This window comes from Uloborus diversus, chromosome 1 (assembly GCF_026930045.1).
Source record: "Uloborus diversus isolate 005 chromosome 1, Udiv.v.3.1, whole genome shotgun sequence".
Lineage (NCBI taxonomy): Eukaryota > Metazoa > Arthropoda > Arachnida > Araneae > Uloboridae > Uloborus > Uloborus diversus.
In genome coordinates this window covers 173549377-173570303 of record NC_072731.1, presented here as the reverse complement: position 1 = coordinate 173570303, position 20927 = coordinate 173549377, and the positions used below count along the sequence as shown (strand labels likewise).

The following is a 20927-nucleotide window of genomic DNA, read 5'->3' as shown; positions in this document are numbered from 1 at the left end:
TTGTTAATAGGCCTATAAATATAAGTTTTTAATGCTCGTTTTTCGGCCCGAACCCTGTTTCAGGCTGCATCGGACCCCAATTTCTCTGCCCTCCTCCCATTTCCTCAATGTGGGAGCCATGGACCAGAGCTCTAAAAACTAGAGAGAAAGTTAATAAGAGAGGAAAGCGTTCGCACGTGGGAACTTCGGCTATTTACTTTGGTCACTGGCTCAGAGTGTGTGTGGGGGGGGGGGGACCCTGTTTTCCGCTTTTTTCACATAGAATAAACGAATTACATGATTTTTTTTTTATTTCTTTTATGACACTTTAAAAAACATTAGATATTAATTTAAATGTATTAAGTTCAGTAAAAAAAAATGCTTGAAGTGGCCCACTCGGCGGTTGGCCCAGTCGGGGATCCCCGACTAGCCGACCTAGTCAGTCCGCCCCTGATACAACGTATTCCTTTATGATGTGAATTGTAATGCATTCTGATAAGAAAGGACATGCTAACGATCAATTTTATTCCGAACCAGTTAACCAAATATTTAAATAGGTACATTTCCAAACAGCAAACTTTTTTTGGGCTCGTTTGAAAGTTATTATTTAATGCATACTTCAAGAAATGATCAATATTCAATGTAACTAACTCCTAATTGTTTATTCAGACTTTAAAGTCAGTCACATTACTCAACTAATTTTAAAAATGTTTCATTGCAAAAATTAGAATAAATTATCAAACCTTTTTCATTAAAAGAATTTTACATAGATTTAATTAGAAGGAGAAAAACAATTTCCTCAGCTTTCATTCATGGGATTTTGTTTTAAAAGTTATTAATTTATTAATTAATTTTTTTGGAAACAAAGTTTCATATCTATTTACTTTTTGCTTAAAATATCTTTTCAGATACTTTTCTTGAGGAAGGAAAACTGCGCCTTTAAATTAACGTAAACACATTAGAACTCAATAGGGTTATTTCCTTCAGTCAAAAGTTAGGGGTGCGACATCGATGTCGATGTTTTTGTTAAAACATCGGTGTTTTTAACATCGATGTTTAACTTTCGATGTTTTTGGAACATCGATGTTTTCGGTTCGATGTTCTTTCGATGTTGATGTTTTTGTATTTTAATTAAAAATTGTAATAAATTTTTTTACAGAGAAGTGACATCGATTGAAAAACATCAATGATTCAAAACATCGATCTTCAAAATGAGGAAAAAAAAGATGGTATCTGTAAATTGACCCAAAAGCATTGAACTCTCAGAAATGTAGGACCTGAGCTCCTGTCGCTATCATGCAAAATAAGCTCAAACAGGGGTGCCAACTGCTCTGCAAAAATTGCAAAACTCCTGAGCGCTGCAAAAAGGTATTTTGCTTCGCATTTCCCCGGCCGAGCGTTTTCAAACATGACATCTATATATATAATTCTCTTACGTGCCGGCAAATGAAGGGGTGAATTTCTAAACCTCTGTTGGCAACACTTCGCCGATAAATCATGTAAACAAACTTCTACGTTGTTTTGAAATCTTGAATCACAGAATACTCAACGAACTTTTTTTTTTTTTGAGATGAGTTTGAGTCGGGCTGTGGCCCATTTCAACCTTAATCAGCAAAGAAAAGCTCAAAGAAGGCAGGAAACCGTTCTTGAATCCAATTTAAGACGAGCCATTTCCAGAGTTGTATTCTCTGATTCGCTGCCGATAATTTTTAGCGGCTGGGGAATTTTCAGTCAGCAGTTCCTTCAACAGATCAGGTGCGTCACACAATGCCGGTAACCGCACCTTTCCATCATGGCAACATTTAGTATATTTATTTGCAGTATTACGCTCTTTCTGCCAATAAAGAGCACCACAAAATTCGCATTCTTCACACATTGCTCCACAATCATGTTCATCGGCAATGTTGTTTTGAACGCGTAGGCGCTTTGAGCGTCGTCTATTCTCTGCTTCAGTACGACAGTTCAGTTCAAAATGAATAACCGAGAAAGAATTTACTTTATTCCTTTTATTCTCAGCTGAAAGGTTTCGCCAAATTTGTTTAGGGTTATAGTAGTTTTAGTATTGTGCAAGCAAAGTAGCCTTGGCGAGTTTTCGCGTTTTTAGTTAAACCATTTTTTGTTCGTGACGTGGCAAGGATTCAGAATAACAACAAGAAGGACAAACGTTTGAGAAAATATGTTTGGTGCTCTCTGAGCCTGTTTTTAGTCATGGCCAGCTCTATGTGGCATTAAACATTTAGTATATTTATTTGCAGTATTACGCTCTTTCTGCCAATAAAGAGCACCACAAAATTCGCATTCTTCACACATTGCTCCACAATCATGTTCATCGGCAATGTTGTTTTGAACGCGTAGGCGCTTTGAGCGTCGTCTATTCTCTGCTTCAGTACGACAGTTCAGTTCAAAATGAATAACCGAGAAAGAATTTACTTTATTCCTTTTATTCTCAGCTGAAAGGTTTCGCCAAATTTGTTTAGGGTTATAGTAGTTTTAGTATTGTGCAAGCAAAGTAGCCTTGGCGAGTTTTCGCGTTTTTAGTTAAACCATTTTTTGTTCGTGACGTGGCAAGGATTCAGAATAACAACAAGAAGGACAAACGTTTGAGAAAATATGTTTGGTGCTCTCTGAGCCTGTTTTTAGTCATGGCCAGCTCTATGTGGCATTATCAAGAACAAGATCTTTTGAAGCAGTGTCAGTTGTGGCTCCCAAACGGGACATTTTTAATTGTGTATATGAGGAAGTTTTCTCTGATTAGAATATATAAGAGTGTAAATATGTAAATATATAAGAGTGTAAATAATGTAAATACATCCCTCGGGGGAGCCTGTAACCCCTAGAGGGCGCGTCCCCAGGTGGCGGATAGGGGAATGCCTTCATTGGTTTTCCAATGGGTGGTAGAAGGGAAATAAAATACCTTCCGCGGACCAACAGGTAGAAGTGCAATCTCTCCAAAGCAATGACAGACACTTTTGTATCTATAATGGTAAAGTTGTGCACATTGCCAAGGCAGTCATCTTACATACAGCAAAGTTAAACTGTCGAAAATCTGGCTAAAGCAGACAAATTAACATTATGAACGTAATTTTCATATTGGTTAAATGGATGGTGACCTAAATGCAATTACCAACTTTAATTTTTACGGAAAATTTTAGCTAGGCTAATGTATTGGCATACAGCGAGCGAGCGAAGCGAGCATGGATCGCGAAGCGATCCACAGGGAACTGCGTAAGCAGTTCCGGGGGTTGGCGAGCGATAGCGAGCAGGGGGCGATAGCCCCCTAGTAGTGTTTAAAGCTGTTTTTACTTCCTTTTACGAAAAAGGAAGTATTGTACTCGCAAAAAAATGTTTGCTCAAGAATAGGCCTTAATTTAAATTTTTCTCACACCCGAATAAATGTTGAGGGGTTTTTTTTTCGACCCGACCACACGTGGATATATACCTAGGAACCTACAGACACCCGAAATATCCATTTTGACGACCTCCGAGTTAATTACAACGAATTTTCTCGTGACGTCCGTATGTACGTATGTATGTGCGTATGTATGTATGTGTGTATGTATCTCGCATAACTCAAAAACGGTATGTCCTAGAAAGTTGAAATTTGGTACGTAAACTCCTAGTGGGGCCTAGTTGTGCACCTTCCCTTTTGGTTGCATTCAGATGTTCATAAGGTGGTCTTTTGCCCCTTATCATTGTTAATTTCGATGTAAACTCAAGTGGTGTTATAATGTGTCGGACACTTGGCGATATATCGCCAGTCTTTCGATCGCCAAGTTTTATCGCCAACTTGGCGACAAATTTGGCGTTTTTTTTTAATTTTAAATGTGGTTTCAATTTTGGTCACTGTTGGTGATGTTTAGAGAGTAAACAATTGAATCACATTAAAATTGCTAAAAATGGGGAAATGACATTAAATTGGAGTAAAAGGAAGTCATGTGATGCACACATCAGCTCGTTTTATTTTTATGCTAGTGCTTAAAATGATTATCAAAGTACAAAAACAATTTAAGACGAGTGGTTTTCGTTTTTTTATTTGAATTTTATGCAAAATACGGAGCTGCTCCGCCAAATTTCAAAATGCTTCTTAAAACCTCAACATATGCTCCTCAAATTCTTTCTCCAAGGTTGGCTCAGAATCCTCATTGCTTGGAAAATGGCATAGAAAAATTCAAAGAAAGTAAGTTCGCTGCTGCCGGTGTTAAGAATATTTGAAATTTCCCAAAACTATTTAAGCTTCAACGGAGTATAAAATGAATGCATTCAAAATAAACATGGCATTTTTTTTTTTTTTCAATGTTTTATAAGCATAAACGGCGACAGGAAAGCTTCCTCTTGACTGATTTGTTTATTTTTCTGTTGACTTGCGAAATGTGGTGTTGTATAATTGGTTAGAGAATATATGTAGTATATAATTTACTATTGGCTTTACTTAGAAATTTCTGAAAAAATAGCTATAATTAAATGAATTGACAAATGCCAAAAAAGAATTTACTGATCCATTAAGAAACATTTGTTAGAGATTATCATATATTTAAATCTGTAGTGTTGTACACTCAAAAATGTATGTTATATATTGATAAAAAGATCGATGTTTCGGACATCGATGTTTTGACATTGATGTCGCACCTCTAGTCAAAAGTAGTACTTTTTGTCACTGAAATTGATGGAATAAGCAAAAAAAAAAAAAAAAAAAAACATATACCCAGAAAATATTTTCATTTTTCCAACAGTTATTTTTTAATTAATTTTTTAAAATGTCTGATTTTTGAAACAAGGCATGGTCTTGATGACGTCACAAATGATGCTCTTTGGCGCATCTTTCTATCGCGATTCCACGTTATGATAATCACGCTTGCTATCAAGCATATCTTTGCCAATACACGTGAGTAAAGATGCGAATTAAATATTTTGCTCTGTGAATGGCAACACAGAATGGCATTTCATCATTTCATCATTTGTGATGTCATCGGACAGAAGCATAAACATTGAAAGCGCCCCGATTTAAGTAATTTTTTTAATATTAAACTTGAAAAAATTATTTAAAAAATGGTCAGATTAAATACTTTTAAAATTTTGGAAATGACCCCATTATGAATTCTCACTTCAAAAGTAAAATAATCTTTTTTTATATATATAGTTAACAGTTTATCACAAAATTCAACAGATGTCGCTGGAGTCTGACCGGATTTTTTGTTTGATTGATTGATTTCACACTGCAACTTTTATTAAAATGGCAGAGCCTGAAATTTAACATTAGTAATCTCGTTTAACTTGAAACGAGGCAATCAACATAGGGGATGACTTAAATAATTGGGAGTTTGCAGATTTTTATTCATTATCGTCAAATTTTTGGCTACAAGGTCTGTGCGAGGAAAATTTTTCCGTAACAAGAATAAGCAAAGAGTGAGGAAACATCTGTTGTTGCGCACAGGGCTGCGGAGTAGGAAGGAAAATGACCGACTCCGACTCCTGGATTTTGAAACCCCCGACTCCGACTCCGGATTTTTTTATATATATTTTTTAATTGTATTTTTTCAACTCCCTCTCTCCCTTCAGGGGAAAGGGGAAAACCTCTAAACAGAGATTGATATATTAATTCCTTTTTATGAAAATTTTGCATTTTGTTTTTTATTGTAAACCCAAGACGCATACAACGTTAGAAAAATTTAAAAATCAAATTTTCCAATAGTTACGAGTTAAAAAGTGAGATGAGTTAAAAATCCATTTTAAAAAATTTGAAAAGGATTATCTGTAATTTACCCCCCCTAAATGTTTCACAAATGGATATTGATCAAATCGTGTGCTTTCAATTTTTGAAAGTTGTAACTTGAGAGAAAAAAAAGCTTTTTTTTTCTAAATCCAAGTTCTTGAGAGGGGGTGGTTTGCCCCGGGTGACACCCATCTGGTAGATGATTCCCAAAGCTAATTTCAGAGTTTATAAAAAATGTAAATACTTTAATTCCGAAAATTTTCGCGAATATATTTAAAATTATATTTCATCAATAAATTTTCAACGAAAATAGGGCACATATACGTCATATGCTAATTTTACACAAAATGCGGCGATATACAAATTTGTAGGAATAGCTCTTACTATACCTATATTTCTTCTTCGCTAAATTTTTAATTTAAATTTTATTGGCTGTTTTAGAATTAACTTTAATATGAAGATTTTGAGATTAACTGCAATTATTGAGTGTTTTAATCAAGAAATCATTTACACTTTTGTTCCATACTTTTAAGTTTAGTTTAACCAAGTTTATAGAAATAGTCTTAATAAAGAAAAAAACAATAGATTATTTCATCGAATCATTTGGATTCGTGCTTTCGTGCCAGAACTTTTTTGAATTTGCCGATCACCCTTAAACGTTTCAACCTTAGCTACGGGCCTCGACTTACTAATTTGTTACGTTTCTTTTACTATTTTATAACTGAGATCGAACAAAACACTATATTTCTATTTTTATTTGAAAGTGATTACTTGAAAATGTTAGGCAACAAACAGTTTGCTGACAGTTGCTATTAGTTAAGCTAAAAAGCGAGCAAACTAGGGGACGGCTGCAGAAAGTTCGGTAAGCACTCCAGCTAGCTGATTGCCATAATGGCAGTTATTTTCTCATTAGTATCTTTTTATGCATGTAATCGAACCGATTGGTAGTCAGTTTTTAAAAAATGCAAGGAGAGTCACTGAAAAGGAAAGAAAAAAAGAAGCCCGGAGTCGGAGTCGGCATGTTTTCTAACAACTCCGACTCCGATTCCTTTACCTCAAAATCAGTCCGACTCCGACTCCACAGCCCTGGTTGCGCATACCAAAAGCCTAACAGGGCTAAATCAGATCTGTGACTTTGACCACCCCCGAGAATGCAGGAATGTGGTCAGGGTAAGCCTGCTCCAAGGAAAGATCTAGTCGCATAAGGTTACCAAAAATCATCTGTTACCAAAATAAAATTATTCGGGCGCAAAAATTTGATGGTCGTGCCAAATTCTCAATGGGGTCGTTTCCAAAATTTTAAAAGTATTTTTTTCTGAAAGAACATGCTTGAAAACATAGATTCTAACTATTTTTTAAATAATTTGTTTAAGTTTAATATTAAAAAAAAATTAAATCGGTGCGCTTTCATAGTTTATAAAGGGTGTCCCAAAATTAACGCAAGGTTTGAATTTGCCACCATTTTTTCCATAAATTGTTGGCAACCATGAAAAAAGAACAATTTGACAGTTGAGAGTTTAGGGTTAGTAAAAATGTGGTGTTTTTGTACCATACAGCTAGAGAGAGTGAAACATTTCAATTACTGCATAAGGCATTTCCTAGTCGCGTACTCTCTCATTTCGGTGATCAGAATGGGCACCCTAGATCGTGTGATTTAACATTTTTAAATTTCTTCTTATGAGGTTATTTGAATTCAAAGGTCTATGTCAACAAGCCCCACAACCACCCGTGCATTACCGTATTGCGATACCGAGCGCCAATAACAGTAACTGCTTGACCAGCCTCAACTTTCATTATTTTTGAAACAATTGTTCAATAATGAAAACGCGTTATTGTATCGTATAACGCTCCATTTTTGATTACCCTAAACTCTCAGCTGTCAAATTGTTCTTTTTTCAGGGTTGCCAACCATTTATTGCAAAAATGGCGGCAAATTGAAATCTTGCATTAGTTTTGGGACACCCTTTATTCCTTGCCGGGATCACAAATGATGAAATGCCATTCTGTGTTGCCATTCACAGTGCAAAATATTTAATTCGCATCTTTACTCACGTGCAACGATATGGTTGATAGCAAGCGAGAGCGCGTCTTTAATTCGCACCTTAATTATCATAACGTGGAAACGCGATAAACAGATGCGCCATAGTGCATCATTTGTGACGTCATAAAAACCACGCCTTGTTTGAAGAATCGGACATTTTAAAAAATTAACTAAAAATAACTGTTGGAAAAATGAAAGTATTTTCTGGGTCCAGGTTTTTTTTTTTTTTTTTTTTTGCTCATTTTATCCATTTCAATGACTAAAAGTAGTACTTTTAGTCACTGAAGGAAACCACCCCATTATCGAAAAATCCCTTCACATATAGTTTAAGAGAAAGAAAACTTAATGTGTTTACATTTCAAGTTCATGGGTGTAATTTTTGCTGCTTTTCAGAAAATTTAAATTTTGTATATGCCCTTTGACCCCCTGCCCTAATGGAAAAATTTGAAATGACGGGTCTGAAGACACTGCATAATAATCAAACTTAACTTCAAATGAAAACATTGAAAATTTTATTTTTATGTCTTACTGGGGGAATTTTTTTTTTTTTTTAACTTACTGAGAGAAATCTCTGCAGATTGAAACATAAAAACTACAGAAACAATTAACTTTTTCTACTTTTATTTGCTTATAGTGCAGGAACGGACTGGGTCAAGCTAGATGAATACAACCTTATCTCCCAAAAGGCGTATAGATTCGAGGGTGCAAAAAAAAGCGAAAGCGCACAGATTTGAAGGTGAAGACCCCCTCAAAGACGATTCGAGAGGGGGGGGGACGAAGGCGCATAGGTTCAAGGGAGCAAAATAAATAAAATGAAGGCGCACAGGTTCAAGGGCGCAAATAAAATGAAATGTAAAATAATAAAATAAATTTAAAAAAAGAAATTGCGCAGGTTTGAGGGCATAAAAAAGAAAAAAAGAAACTGAAGGCGCTCTAGTTTAAGATTGCAAATAAGCAGAGACGCACAAGTTCGAAGACGCAAAAAAATAAATAAATAAAAAAGTAATATTAAATTAAATTAAATTAGAAAAGAATAAAAAGGCCCTTTATGGGTTTAATATGGCTTTTGTGTTACTTTTTATGAATTTGTGTAAAATATATGAAACCAGGTGAAACTTCAAAGAGAACCATCACACTTATTTTTTACACTAACAAAAATTCAGGGCTGCCCACTCTTTTGGGGGGGGGAGGGAAGAGGTCATGACTCAGACTGCGCCATTGAAATTTTTAAGGGGTTGTTTGAGGAGTATTTTTCTTATTTTTAGGGGTGTCTTCGCGATATTTTGGTGGGTACGCCCTTGATCTTGGGGGGGGGGGGGGCACTCCTGGAAAATTTTATATCTTAAAAACTTTGCAGCACCCCTCGTCTATCCCTAAGGCACCCCGCAGGGCACCGTGGCACCAATTTGGGAACCCCTGATCTAAAGCCATACATTCTTCTAAATTTTCTGTAATACAAGGTGTGATTCAGAAGTTTCAAGACTGTTTTTTCTTCCGAGAAGGGGAGCGCGCGTAGACTGGTGCGGATGGGCTAGGGAAGTAGTGGGGGATGTCAGTGAACGAACGGAAGCTGCGGCCATTGGCTTCGGAACACTGGAGAGTGTACATCGCTTATAGCATGAGTGCGTGTCATTGACCTCGCTCGAAAAGTGGGAGGTACGAAAAAATATTTTCACGCTGGTGTTCTCCGCCGCTTGAGAGATCCAGTCGGCCTCGTCCGCCTGGCGATCTAGGGCGATTAGATTCTGCTCCACGACAACGCGTCCGCTCACACGTCGTCACCGACGACGAAGATTTGGTCAAGTTTAACGTGTCAACACTGGCGCAGCCACTCTACAGCCCCGACTTGTTTCCAAGTGACTTTTTTCATCTTCCCCTAATCACGACAGGTCTAAAAAGGAAGTGATTCGACTCCATGCTGCTGAAGGATCATATTTAGAAGAATTTTAGGGCGCTGTACTTAAATGTTCAGTAATTTTCTAGTTTTGAGATCAGTCTTGAAACTTTTAAATCATACCTTGTATGCATCAGAGTTAGAAAGTTTTTTGTCATCGTGCCACCTTTTATTGACTGAAGATTGTGGTTGTCGTTTCTCACGAAAACAGCAAAAAATGTGCCAAATTTTTTCACTTTATTGCAGCCTGAAAGAGTTGAAGGGTTATTTGTTGTAGACATGACTGTTGGGAAGTACTCCGAATCACTAATTGAACTCATCAAATCGGGCATGACGAGAGTCCATAATTTTCTGAAGCAAATACCTCCAGACACCGATGCGGAACAAGTAATTCTAACTATGTCTGAGGAGATACAAAAGATTATCCCGGAGGGCTTGGTAAGAGGCTTGTTTTTATTCATTTATTCATTTTCAGTCTTTCAGATCGTGAAGTTCAAGTGACTTAACGACCAACTCACATTCATTTTATCTGTTCGAAATAAAAATTTTACTTATGTTGGGACTTATGCCAATGGACAGATATATATATATATATATATATATATATATATATATATATATATATATATATATATATATATATATATATATATATATATATATATATATATATATATATATATATATATATATATATATATATATATATATATATATAAAGGTGGTGAATTTTCAGTAAATATCGTTATTTCTTACATTTAATACTGCCTCTAAATTAGGGGGAAAACGAACCTATAGTCAAAATTTAGGGTAAAGTAGCCGTACTTCATCCCCTATAAGCTTTTTGGTCTTTAATTGCCTTACGTTACAATCAATTAATCCAAAATAATTTATAAAGCACCACCAACTAAGCCTGCAGGTGACATTTAAGCTTAAATGCAATATAAACATAATTTGTTTTCCGTTAAAAAAATTTCTTAAAAAATGAACTTTTATCAGAATTAAAAATGGTTGTCCTATTTTCGTCCCCTTCAATACACGTTTTAAAAGAAGCAATACAGTGTTAAAAACCTGACAATAATAATACGGATTAATAAATTGTATTGAAGGAAAACATAACAGATCATGCATTTTTTTTACAAAACTAGGGCGCTGCACCCCCTGCTCACTGCCGCTCACCCACCCCCGAAGATTGCTTGGCAATCTTATTTGATTTACGAAGATCTAAAGTACCTGTTAAGAAAAACCAGTTACAATACGTGTTACCGTTAGAACTAAATAAAGATCACGCTCCCCTTCCCGCAGAAAAGATTGTTTTAGTAAAATACACATTAAGCATAGAAAAACAATAAAATCCCACTCCAAGACAAAGACAAAAAGAACTTCATAAAAATAAGTATTACAAAATTATTTCATTAAAAAAAAAACACTTCTAAAAGAGCATCCGTCCCTCTTGTCCAAAACTAACTTGTTGAAAGTCCAAACTAACTTGTACCAAATTCCACCGCTTAAGGGCCTCCTCAACATAGCAAAACGGCCGTTTTGATTGTTTCAATAGTCGCTTTCAAATTCGTGATCTCTAGAGAAAAAATCTCTGGGCTTGAAATGAATTCAGCCTAGGACTTTTCGCTAAAATAGAAACCCTCATATTTGCTGTTCTAACTAATTGAGAAAATTGGAACAAGCTTTATTTGATGCAGAAACAAAATCTCTTTCGAACGACATAAAATGTTTAGGGGTATGGAAATTCTTTCATTCCTTTAATAGGCAATTTACGCAAAATTTAAGCGTAAAAAATAATTACAAAAAACTAATTCGAAATTTAAAAAACAAAACCCCAAGTGCAAACCAGGGGGACTCGAATAATTTTGTACAAAATTTCAAGGCTGTTAGGTGAGATACTTATTTAGCAAATGTAAGATTCATTTCATCAAGCTTCCAAACAAGCGTCACAAATGTTTCTTTTTTTTTTTTTTTTTGATTTTCATCCTGGAGCACATTTTATGCTTGCCACGAGGTGCGTTGAAGGCAACGTACCTATATTTCTTCATGTTTTTCTCCATAAGAAATATTTTTGGCACATATGAATCTGCATCAAAGTTTTTACTCCAATCTTTATAGGGGACGAAAATAGGAACATCATATTCGCCAATATAACGATTTCCCGCTCTACGTGAAGTGAACTTAAAAGTAGCAAAAGGCTCAAATAATTCAGTTTACAGCTTACTCTAAACGAATATGTCAAATACAACGAAATAAACTCATTTTAAAAGATCCGAGAAAGAGCGTTTACAAATAGTACTACGATAAATCAAGCTGACAAACAGCAACGTAGCGTAATAGATTTATGAAACTTCGACAAATAAATAGTGTTTTTGACCGTAACAAGAGAAATATCATCGACGGCAACATCTAGTGTCAGACCAGAGAAACTTAGGGGGACGAAATTGGGAACACGGACGAAATATGGCTACTTTACCCTAATGTACAGGAATGAGTGGGAAAATTTTTTTTCCCTAACAACTGTGGACCAGGTGTGTATGAAAGTCAAGCAATATATAGAGGCATGAAAGATACGGCACAACTTTATTTGTCAATGTAAGTACCAAGCACGTTGAGACATTTGTCATACCGCTCGAAAAGCCCTCCAGGAAAACATCAGGGCTTTTAATATTGACGATGCTACGTGTTACTGGGACGTCAAGATTGTAAAAGGTGATTTCAAAAATTGAGAGAGGGGTCGAAATTGAAAGAGGCAATTCAGAAAAAGCGGCTTGACTTTCTCAGATCTGGCGTTTTGATGATGGATGACAATACGAGACAGCATCACAAAACCATATTGCAATTCATGGTTGAGAACACATATACCATTCGCCATACGGTCCTGATCTCGCTCTAAGTGACTTCTATCTGTTTTCGGCTTTGAAGAAAACTCCTGGCGTAAGGCGCTTTAGAAATGATGCTGAAGTCAAACAAGTCGTTAGACGCTTTTGTATGCAAAGTCCTTAGTTTTTCCTGAGCTTTCTTTTGAGACATATTAAGCGGTATGACAAATGTATCAATGTCTTTGGTACTTATGTGGAAAAATTAAGTTATGTCTTATTATTAATGTATCAATCTATTTTTTGACTTTCTTACACAATTCTGACCGCATTCAACTGTTGAAACTTCATTTCCGACTCTTCTTCTTATAATGTCCTAATTAACAATTTCATTATAGAACATAACGACCTGTAAATGATCGCCTCGGTTTTTGTTTTGGTAGTCATAACTTTCTTCTAAACATTTCCAGAGCAAAACGGCTAGAAAATTCTGTGTTTGCCCTCTGGTTTTGGTGTTTATTTAACTGGGTCGGGGTACTTTTTTTCATTTCGACCCACAAAATAATAATAATAATAATAATGCAAAACCATAAAAGTTCTCTGAATTTGTAAACTATGAAAGATGCTAGCTTATGAATGTAAAGAGATTCATAAACTTACGACAATCACACATCAAAATAACAAAAACAAAAACATAAAAAACTTTTGAATGCAGACAGTATCCCCAAAAATCATCCGCTAGAAAAAGGACAACAATCCATCAATATCCTCATCAACATCAACATTTCTCATGAAACTTTTAACAGTAGCTTTAAAAGTCTCGTATAGATTGAAGACAGCGATAAAAGTCTCATTTAAATTTCAATGTACAATGTTTATCGATCAGCTGAATCTGTATCGAATGTTGCATACGAGTCGCGCCGCATATCTTCAGTAAAGAAACTTCCCGTATTATTTATATCTTTTCGTGTTACTTTCACAAATATAATTAAGATTAAAAAAAAATGTAATTGAGTTTGCCTATAATATAGCGTTAATATACACTCTATAACAAAAAAAAAATCGACGCACGAAGAAGGAATGATCCGATTTAGACGAAAATTAGTGGATAGGAAGACAATGCACTGAATAGTAAATGATTAAATTTCTCGGAACAATTAAATAATTTATATCAGAAATACAGTAACAAGTTCAATATGGGATTAACCCACCTCTAGCCCGGATACAAGCTGGAGCATGATTTGGCAAACACCAATAAAGTTCCCGGAGGGTGTCCTGCGGTATTTCCGGCCAAATTCGCTCCAATTGTCGAACGAAGTTATCAACATTCCTTGCCAGATGCAATCGCCATCCCATCATATCCCAGACATGCTCGATGGGAGAGGAATCTGGCGATCTGGCAGGCCACGGAAGAGTTTGACAAACTTGCGGACAGTTCATAGCAACACGTGCCGTATGTTATCTGGCATTGTCCTGCTGAAAACCAGCCGAGGGTACTGCAAAAGGAACGGCAGCAAAACAGGTCTTAGGATGTCGTCGACGTACCACTGTGCAGTAAGTGTACCTCTAATTACGACCAAAGGGGTCCAGTTATCAAAGGAAATGGCACCCCAGACCATAATGCCTTGTTGAGGGCCAGTGTGGCGTGCAAAAGGGAAACCAGGATCCCCCCCCCCTCTGCCCTTGATGTCTTCAAACACGTCTTCGATGATTGTCATGACACAGTTGGAAGCGGGGTTCTTCGCTAAAGACTGCACGTCCCCAGTCGGCACCATTTCAACCTGATCGAGCCATGCACCACTGTAATCTGGCTCGGCAGTGTGTAGACGTCAGTGGCAGGTGGCGTTAACGGTCGGCGCGAGCGTTTATTTCGTTGTCCCAACCGTCTGTAAATGGTCATGATGGACACTGGTGTTTGGGTTTAATATCTGATGGTTCATAGAGATGAAGAAAGCGCTGTGACAGCTGATCGGACAATCACTCTGTCATCACGATCTGTTGTGACCCTAGGTCGACCGCTGCCATCCTGACGCTGAACTCTACCATTTTCCACCCATCCTTGCCAGCATCTTCGAATCGCCGCATCGCTTCGACTCAAATGAAGAGAGATTCTCCGATTTCACCAACCGGCCTCTCAATCCTATGATGCGACCTCTTTTAAACTGACAGTTGTTCCTAATGAGCACGAACCATGCGGCGAGGCATTTTTAAGTTGTTGAAAAGTAATCTGAATCGCAACTGAACCGAAAGTTTTAACAACTGTAGAAGAATTGCTCTTATATACATCTGCTAGATGTTTCGATGCGCTGGAGATCAAACTATTCATTCATTGGACACCAAATTTTAATCATTTGCATATCTGGTCAAAACACTCATGCATACAAAATTTCAAAGCAATCGGATGATTGCTTCTTGGTACGTCGATTTTTTTATATAGAGTGTACATTTCTGGGAATGCACCACCTCCATTGTTAATCGCTATAACAAAAAGTGTTAAGGGGCGATCCACAAATGACGTCACATTTTCTTCCTTCCCTCCTTTGTCACTAAGTGTCACACTTAACCTCCTCCCCTTTATCACATGTCACGCTATTTTTCACTAATATATTCTTATAAAAAATGCGTGATGTCACATTTCTTGTTACCCCCTTCCTCCCCCTTATCACAATTTCCCACCCCTCCCTCCTTCAAAACGTGACATCATTTGTAAACAGCACGTAAGAAAGTGACAAGTTAGAAAATATTAAACATCAGAGCCCATAGACAAGAATTGACAACTTCTCTCTCGTAGCATCACTTTTACTATGCTTTAAGAAACCTGTACTTAGTTACAAAATATTTTTATTTTTCAATTATCATTTTCAGACTGGAAAAGTGAAAGAGCAAATGATCGATTCATATTTAGGTTTCTTGAAACGCCAGAAAAACGGACATTGGAGTTCCAGAGCAAATATTCCCGTTTTGATTAAAGCTTTGAATAATCCAGACAGTCTTATGTCTGACCCCGAAGGCATCTATAGTGGTCCTTCAACATTCATCTATGGAACTGAATCAATTTTGGATTTGTAAGCAATCTTTTTTTTCTTTTTTTCAGTATTTGTATTTCATTCTTTTTACTTCCTTCTACAAAAATGTGCGTATGTGTGTAAGTGTGTATGTGTGTATATATGTCGCATAATTCAAGAACGGAATGTCCTAGAATGTTGAAATTTGGTACGTAGACTCCTAGTGGGGTCTAGTTGTACACCTTCCTTTTTAGTTGCATCCGGATGCTCCAAAGGAGCCCTTTTGCCCCTTTTTGGGGGAAATCATTGTTAATTTCGATGTAAACTCAAGTGGTGTTATAATTTGGCGGACACTTGGCGATGTATCGACAGTCTTTTGGTCGCCAAGTTTTGTCGCCAACTTGGTGACAAATGTGGCGATTTTTTTCTTTTAAATCTGACTTCAATTTGGTTACTGTTGTTGATATTTAGAAAGTAAACTATTGTAAAATTGCCAGTAATGGGGAAATGACATTAAATTGGGGTAAAAGGAAGTAATGTGATGCACACATCAGCTCGTTACCATTAAAAACAGCTGTTCAGGAATGAGTGTGTATTAAAACAAAAATTTCGTTTCTGCATATAAATGAAACGTGATGAAAATACCAGAGAAATATGTTAAACAGTTTTCTGGAAAATGAATTGTGAGATTTTAAAATGGACGTTTTGAGAAAATCGCATTTGAAATGCTGTTTTTAGTCAACTGATTGCATATGTGATTTTTACTTCCTTTTACAAAAAAATAAGTATTGTATTCGCGAAAAAAGTTTCACTCGAAAATCGACCTTAATTTCCATTTTGCTCACCCCCGAATGATAAATTGAGTTTTTTTTCCGACCCGACCACACGTGCATATATACCTAAGAACGTAAAGACGCCCAAAATATCCATTTTGACGTTTCAGGAGTTAATTACAACGAGTTTTCTCGTGACGTCTGTATGTACGTATGTCTGTGCGTATGTGCGTATGAATGTCACATAACTCAAGAACGGTATGTCCTAGAAAGTTGAAATTTGGTACGTAGACTCCTAGTGGGGTCTAGTTGTGCACCTCCCCTTTTGGTTGCATTTAGGTGTTTCTAAAAGGGTATTTTGTACCTTTTTGGGGGGAAATCTTTGTTAATTTCGATGCAAACTCAAGTGGTGTTATAATTTGGCGAACACATGGCGATATATCGCCAGTCTTTCGGTCGCCAAGTTTTGTCGCCAGCTTGGCGACAAATTTGGCATTTTTTTTTGAAATCTGGTTTCAATTAGGCCACTGTTGGTGATATTTAGAGAGTAAACTATTGAATCGCATTAAAATTGCAATAATGGGTAAATAACATTAAATTGGTGTAAAAGGAAGTCATGTGATAAACACATCAGCTAGTTATCATTATGTGTTTCCCCCACATCTACATGAAACTTAATTACTCTGTGGAACTGTTATAAAAATCGGCTGCTCAAGGTCAATAAAATTCAGTGTCTTTTGTGCTTTGTTCTTTGAACTCTGAATAGTTTTCATTTTGTGCATATTTTATGGAATTTAAAATGATACGAAAGATAAAAAGGATAAAAATGTTTATGAAGTCATGTTAATGAATTTCTTAGAAAGCGAATATTTGATTTGGGAAAATATTGTAATTAATCCTAACACCGGATCTTTGGCAACCTACCAAACGAGAAATGACTAACGTAATTGAGTCAGTTCAAGTTATCTCTCGGTTCCCTACTATCATTCACGTAAAACATAAACTATAGTTGGAGGAAACTTAAGCTGGTAGCATTAGGACTCCCAATTTGGCTGGCCGACTTAAATGCATCGACCATGTTTTTTCAGAACCAACGCATGTGAACAAATTTCGTCCCTCAGAAGTTTTGAATTCCCTTTTAGATGTTTTTAACCTCACCTTCTTCCGAAGTGAAACAACAATTAAAAGGTTCAAATCAAGCTATAAAAGACACAGATGAAGTTTTTACGTGGTAGCCAATCAGCAGTCTCCAAATTTTTACATGGTCTCTAACAAAATAAAGGTTGTTTATATGCTGCCAGGTTTGGTTTTCCCGAGTATAAAACCAGATTCCCATCTTTCAGTATGCCCTAGATGCATATATTGCATAATGGAAGTAAGCTATTTTACTGGGTTCTATTTGCATAGCACTCTAAAAACGGAAAAACCTTGCTGAATGGAAATGTGGTAAATGTCGTGGGCTTCATTTGCAAGAAACAGTAAAAATTGTGTTTCTAATTAATTTGTGTGACATGGTCGTATTTTGACGGATCTCAATCTTGCAAATCTTTATCTTTATCTTTACTAATAATAAAGCTGAAAGTCTGTCTAGAGGATGTCTGTGACGCGCATAGCGCCTAGACCGTTCGGCCGATTTTCATGAAATTTCGCACAAAGTTAGTTTGTAGCATTGGGGTGTGCACCTTGAAGCGATTTTTCGAAAATTCGATGTGGTTCTTTTTCTATTCCAATTTTAGAAACAAAAATATCATAAGATGGATTAAAATTACGAAATTATCATAACTTGGAACCGTAACATGGGCACAAGCCAATTGGCGAGATACGAAATTGTCATAACGGTGAACTGTAACATGAGTATAAGCCAATCGGCGAGAAAATTAACCATACATTATATTTGTAAACATACAGACGAACCAAAAGACCTTTTAATTTTTCTATTACGTGCAAAGCCGTGCGGGTACCACTAGTCATATAGTATTTGTCCTTTCTTTTCAGCTCAACAAATGAAGCTAGAATTAAGCAACATTTTCCTGGGGCGAAGATGGTGGCAATTCAAGGATCTTCTCACAATATAATAGCAGACTGTCCAGATATGCTTCAAAAAACTCTTTTGGAATTTCTGTCTAAAGTGTAACTTATATCTGCTTTCCCCCACACAGTGAAGCAAAAAATTTATTGTATGTTTTTTTTTTTTTTTTTTTGCACGCTTACCTAAATAACAATTTCGCAGGACGCAAATTTGAACGTAATTTGTAAATGAACTATATGTTCTTAATTACATAGTATTTGTCTAATTGCATTTCAATAATGCTTTGAGAGAACTGTTGAATAAACTTGCTAGTGATGAACTCCATAGTTGTTCCTTCAATGATTTCATGTGTTGATAGCTGACAAAAAGAAAAAAAATGAATTTTGACATCTTGAATTCAAATTATGTTTTTCGCAATCACGAGTATGTGTATGTAGGCGTGTGTGTTTGTGTGTGGGGGGTATGTGTGTTTGTGTGTGGGTAGTTGTGTATATGAATGTGTGTGGGGTGTATGTGTGTGTAGGCATATGTGTTTGTGTCTGTGTGCAGGCATGAATGTGTGGGTAGTTGTGTGTATATGTTTGTGTGTGTGTGCGCGCTTGTGTGTGTAATTGTGTATGTATGCGCGTTAGGGTGCGTCTTATTTTTAAAGGTGTTATCTTTTCATGAGGCACCCTCTCATTTTGTTCCTTTGGATGAAAAAAAAAATTCTCATATCTGAAAAATAAAAATTGAATAATATTTAGAAGGTGCTACCATTGCTGCAAAATTTGTCAAATCTCTCTCTTTTTATTTTATTTTTTTTAAATTTATATATTTAGTCTGGATAATAAGTATAGCAATCAGTGAAAAGTTTGTATTGTCACAAAGAGAAAAATTACAATATTGCTGAATGTAAAAGACCGAAAGTGTAAACCTGTGATATAAATGGCATTACCGAACTTTCGGTTGTTTTTTTGACATTTTTACATAAAATGACAACCATGAAATGCTTATTATTTTCTTGTATATATTAGAAATAGGTATTTGTGTTATGTTAAACCCAACCAACCTAATTTCATGTTGATCAAAAATGTAACAAGATATATTGGGGAGTTGATTTTTACACCATTCTTTTCACAATGAATGTAATTTTAATCACTGGTAGCACCCCTTAAATTATGATCAAATTCAATGAAACTTTTATGTGTGTATTTTTTCATCAAAAGGAAACAATTAAAGGGGTGCCCCATAAAAAATTCAAAACTTTTTTAAAAAGTGCATTATAAGACACACCCTATTGCGTGTGTGTGTAGGACATGGATGCAACCTGCAGACGGCTTTCGCTATAGGAGCAGCATCGTGAGGACCCGGTCGACGGTGATGCTGCAGAGGGTGGCGGTGAGAAAATAAAATCAAAGGACATCAAAACAGTCAAGTGAGATCAATAAGCAATCGTGATTGCTCAATAAATAAATAAGTAAAAATTCACAATAAAGCTCCTTTTTATCCTACTTTCCCAGAAAAGTTTTTTTGAAAAAGGAATTTCTTGTAAGTGGTAAAATTCAACAAAAAAGCAACTCATTAATGATGTTGCAATAGCATTTAAAAGTTTGTAATATTGCCTAATTAATGCATTAACCATACATGCGCAATTGCTCAATGTCAATCAAATATATGATGAGAGAAAAGTCATTTCTGCACCCCAAACGTTTTTGGTGAGACCCTGGCCCCAGAAAGCCGCACAATAATCTGCCCCTGAGCTTAAATATGACAAAGAAATATGATAATCCGAACTAAGCTAACGGATAAGTTTCTCACACATCCCAGATTGATTCCTGAGGTGGTTTCTTTCGGTATTGCTTGTCTGTCAGTTTTGTCAGTCTGTCAATGGGTTTGTTTCCGTCAGTCAAAAGTACTACTTTTAGTCACTGAAGTCGATAGAATGAGCAAAAAAAAAAAAAAAATGTATGCGAAGATAATCTTTTATTTTCAAATCGTTTAGTTTTTAATTAATTTTTTAAGCAGTCCGATTTTTCAAATAAGGCGTGATCTTTATGACGTCACAAGTGATGAACTTTGACACGCTGAATGTTTACGCTTGCTGTCTACCACGTTTCCAGCTTATGATAACTCAGTGGGGAATTGAATATTGCGCTCTGCGCTAATGGCATCAGTGAAGGACATTTCATCACTTGTGATGTCATCTGCAGAAGCGTAAAAAAAGGAATTGAATCTGCGATATCAATTTAAAAAATGTTTAAAAAATATTTAACTTTGTCAAATTATTTAAAAAATGGTGAAATCCTATGTTTTTAAGCGTGCTCTTTCAGAAAAAATACTTTTAAAAGTTCGTAAACGACACCATTATACGTACACGTCGGTGGTTTCAGCCATTAAGTACAGGTGGTCAGCCTCTGCGTTGCCCATGGTGGGAAAGTTATGCCTGATATTAAGTATTTTCCCATTATTTTTACTCTGAATAACTCAGAACGTTAAATTTTAATTCAGATAAAAAATCGAGAATTTGATAAGTGTGTTCAAATGGAGAGATTAGCATTAGTGTAGTATTAATAAAACCACCATTTTTACGATGCGACAAATAAGACTACTTGTAACACAATGAAAACATTCGAATCATACAACGAGCCACAAACAGGCATACACAAAATGTATTTAAAGGAAATATAGATGA

The 20927-nt window shown here is 36.0% G+C and overlaps 1 protein-coding gene across 1 annotated transcript in view; it reads left to right on the top strand.

Annotated features, from left to right (window-relative positions):
• The window catches only part of LOC129223149 (protein ABHD11-like), a 36357-nt gene extending 17977 nt beyond the window's left edge, over positions 1 to 18380 (top strand). Inside the window, exons 5-7 of the mRNA XM_054857718.1 lie at positions 9871 to 10062; positions 15312 to 15511; positions 18220 to 18380. Of these exons, the coding sequence (XP_054713693.1) occupies positions 9871 to 10062; positions 15312 to 15511; positions 18220 to 18358 (531 nt within the window). The 3' untranslated portion in view covers positions 18359 to 18380. The remainder of the gene's footprint in view (positions 1 to 9870; positions 10063 to 15311; positions 15512 to 18219) is intronic.
• The last annotated feature ends 2547 nt before the right edge of the window (positions 18381 to 20927 follow it).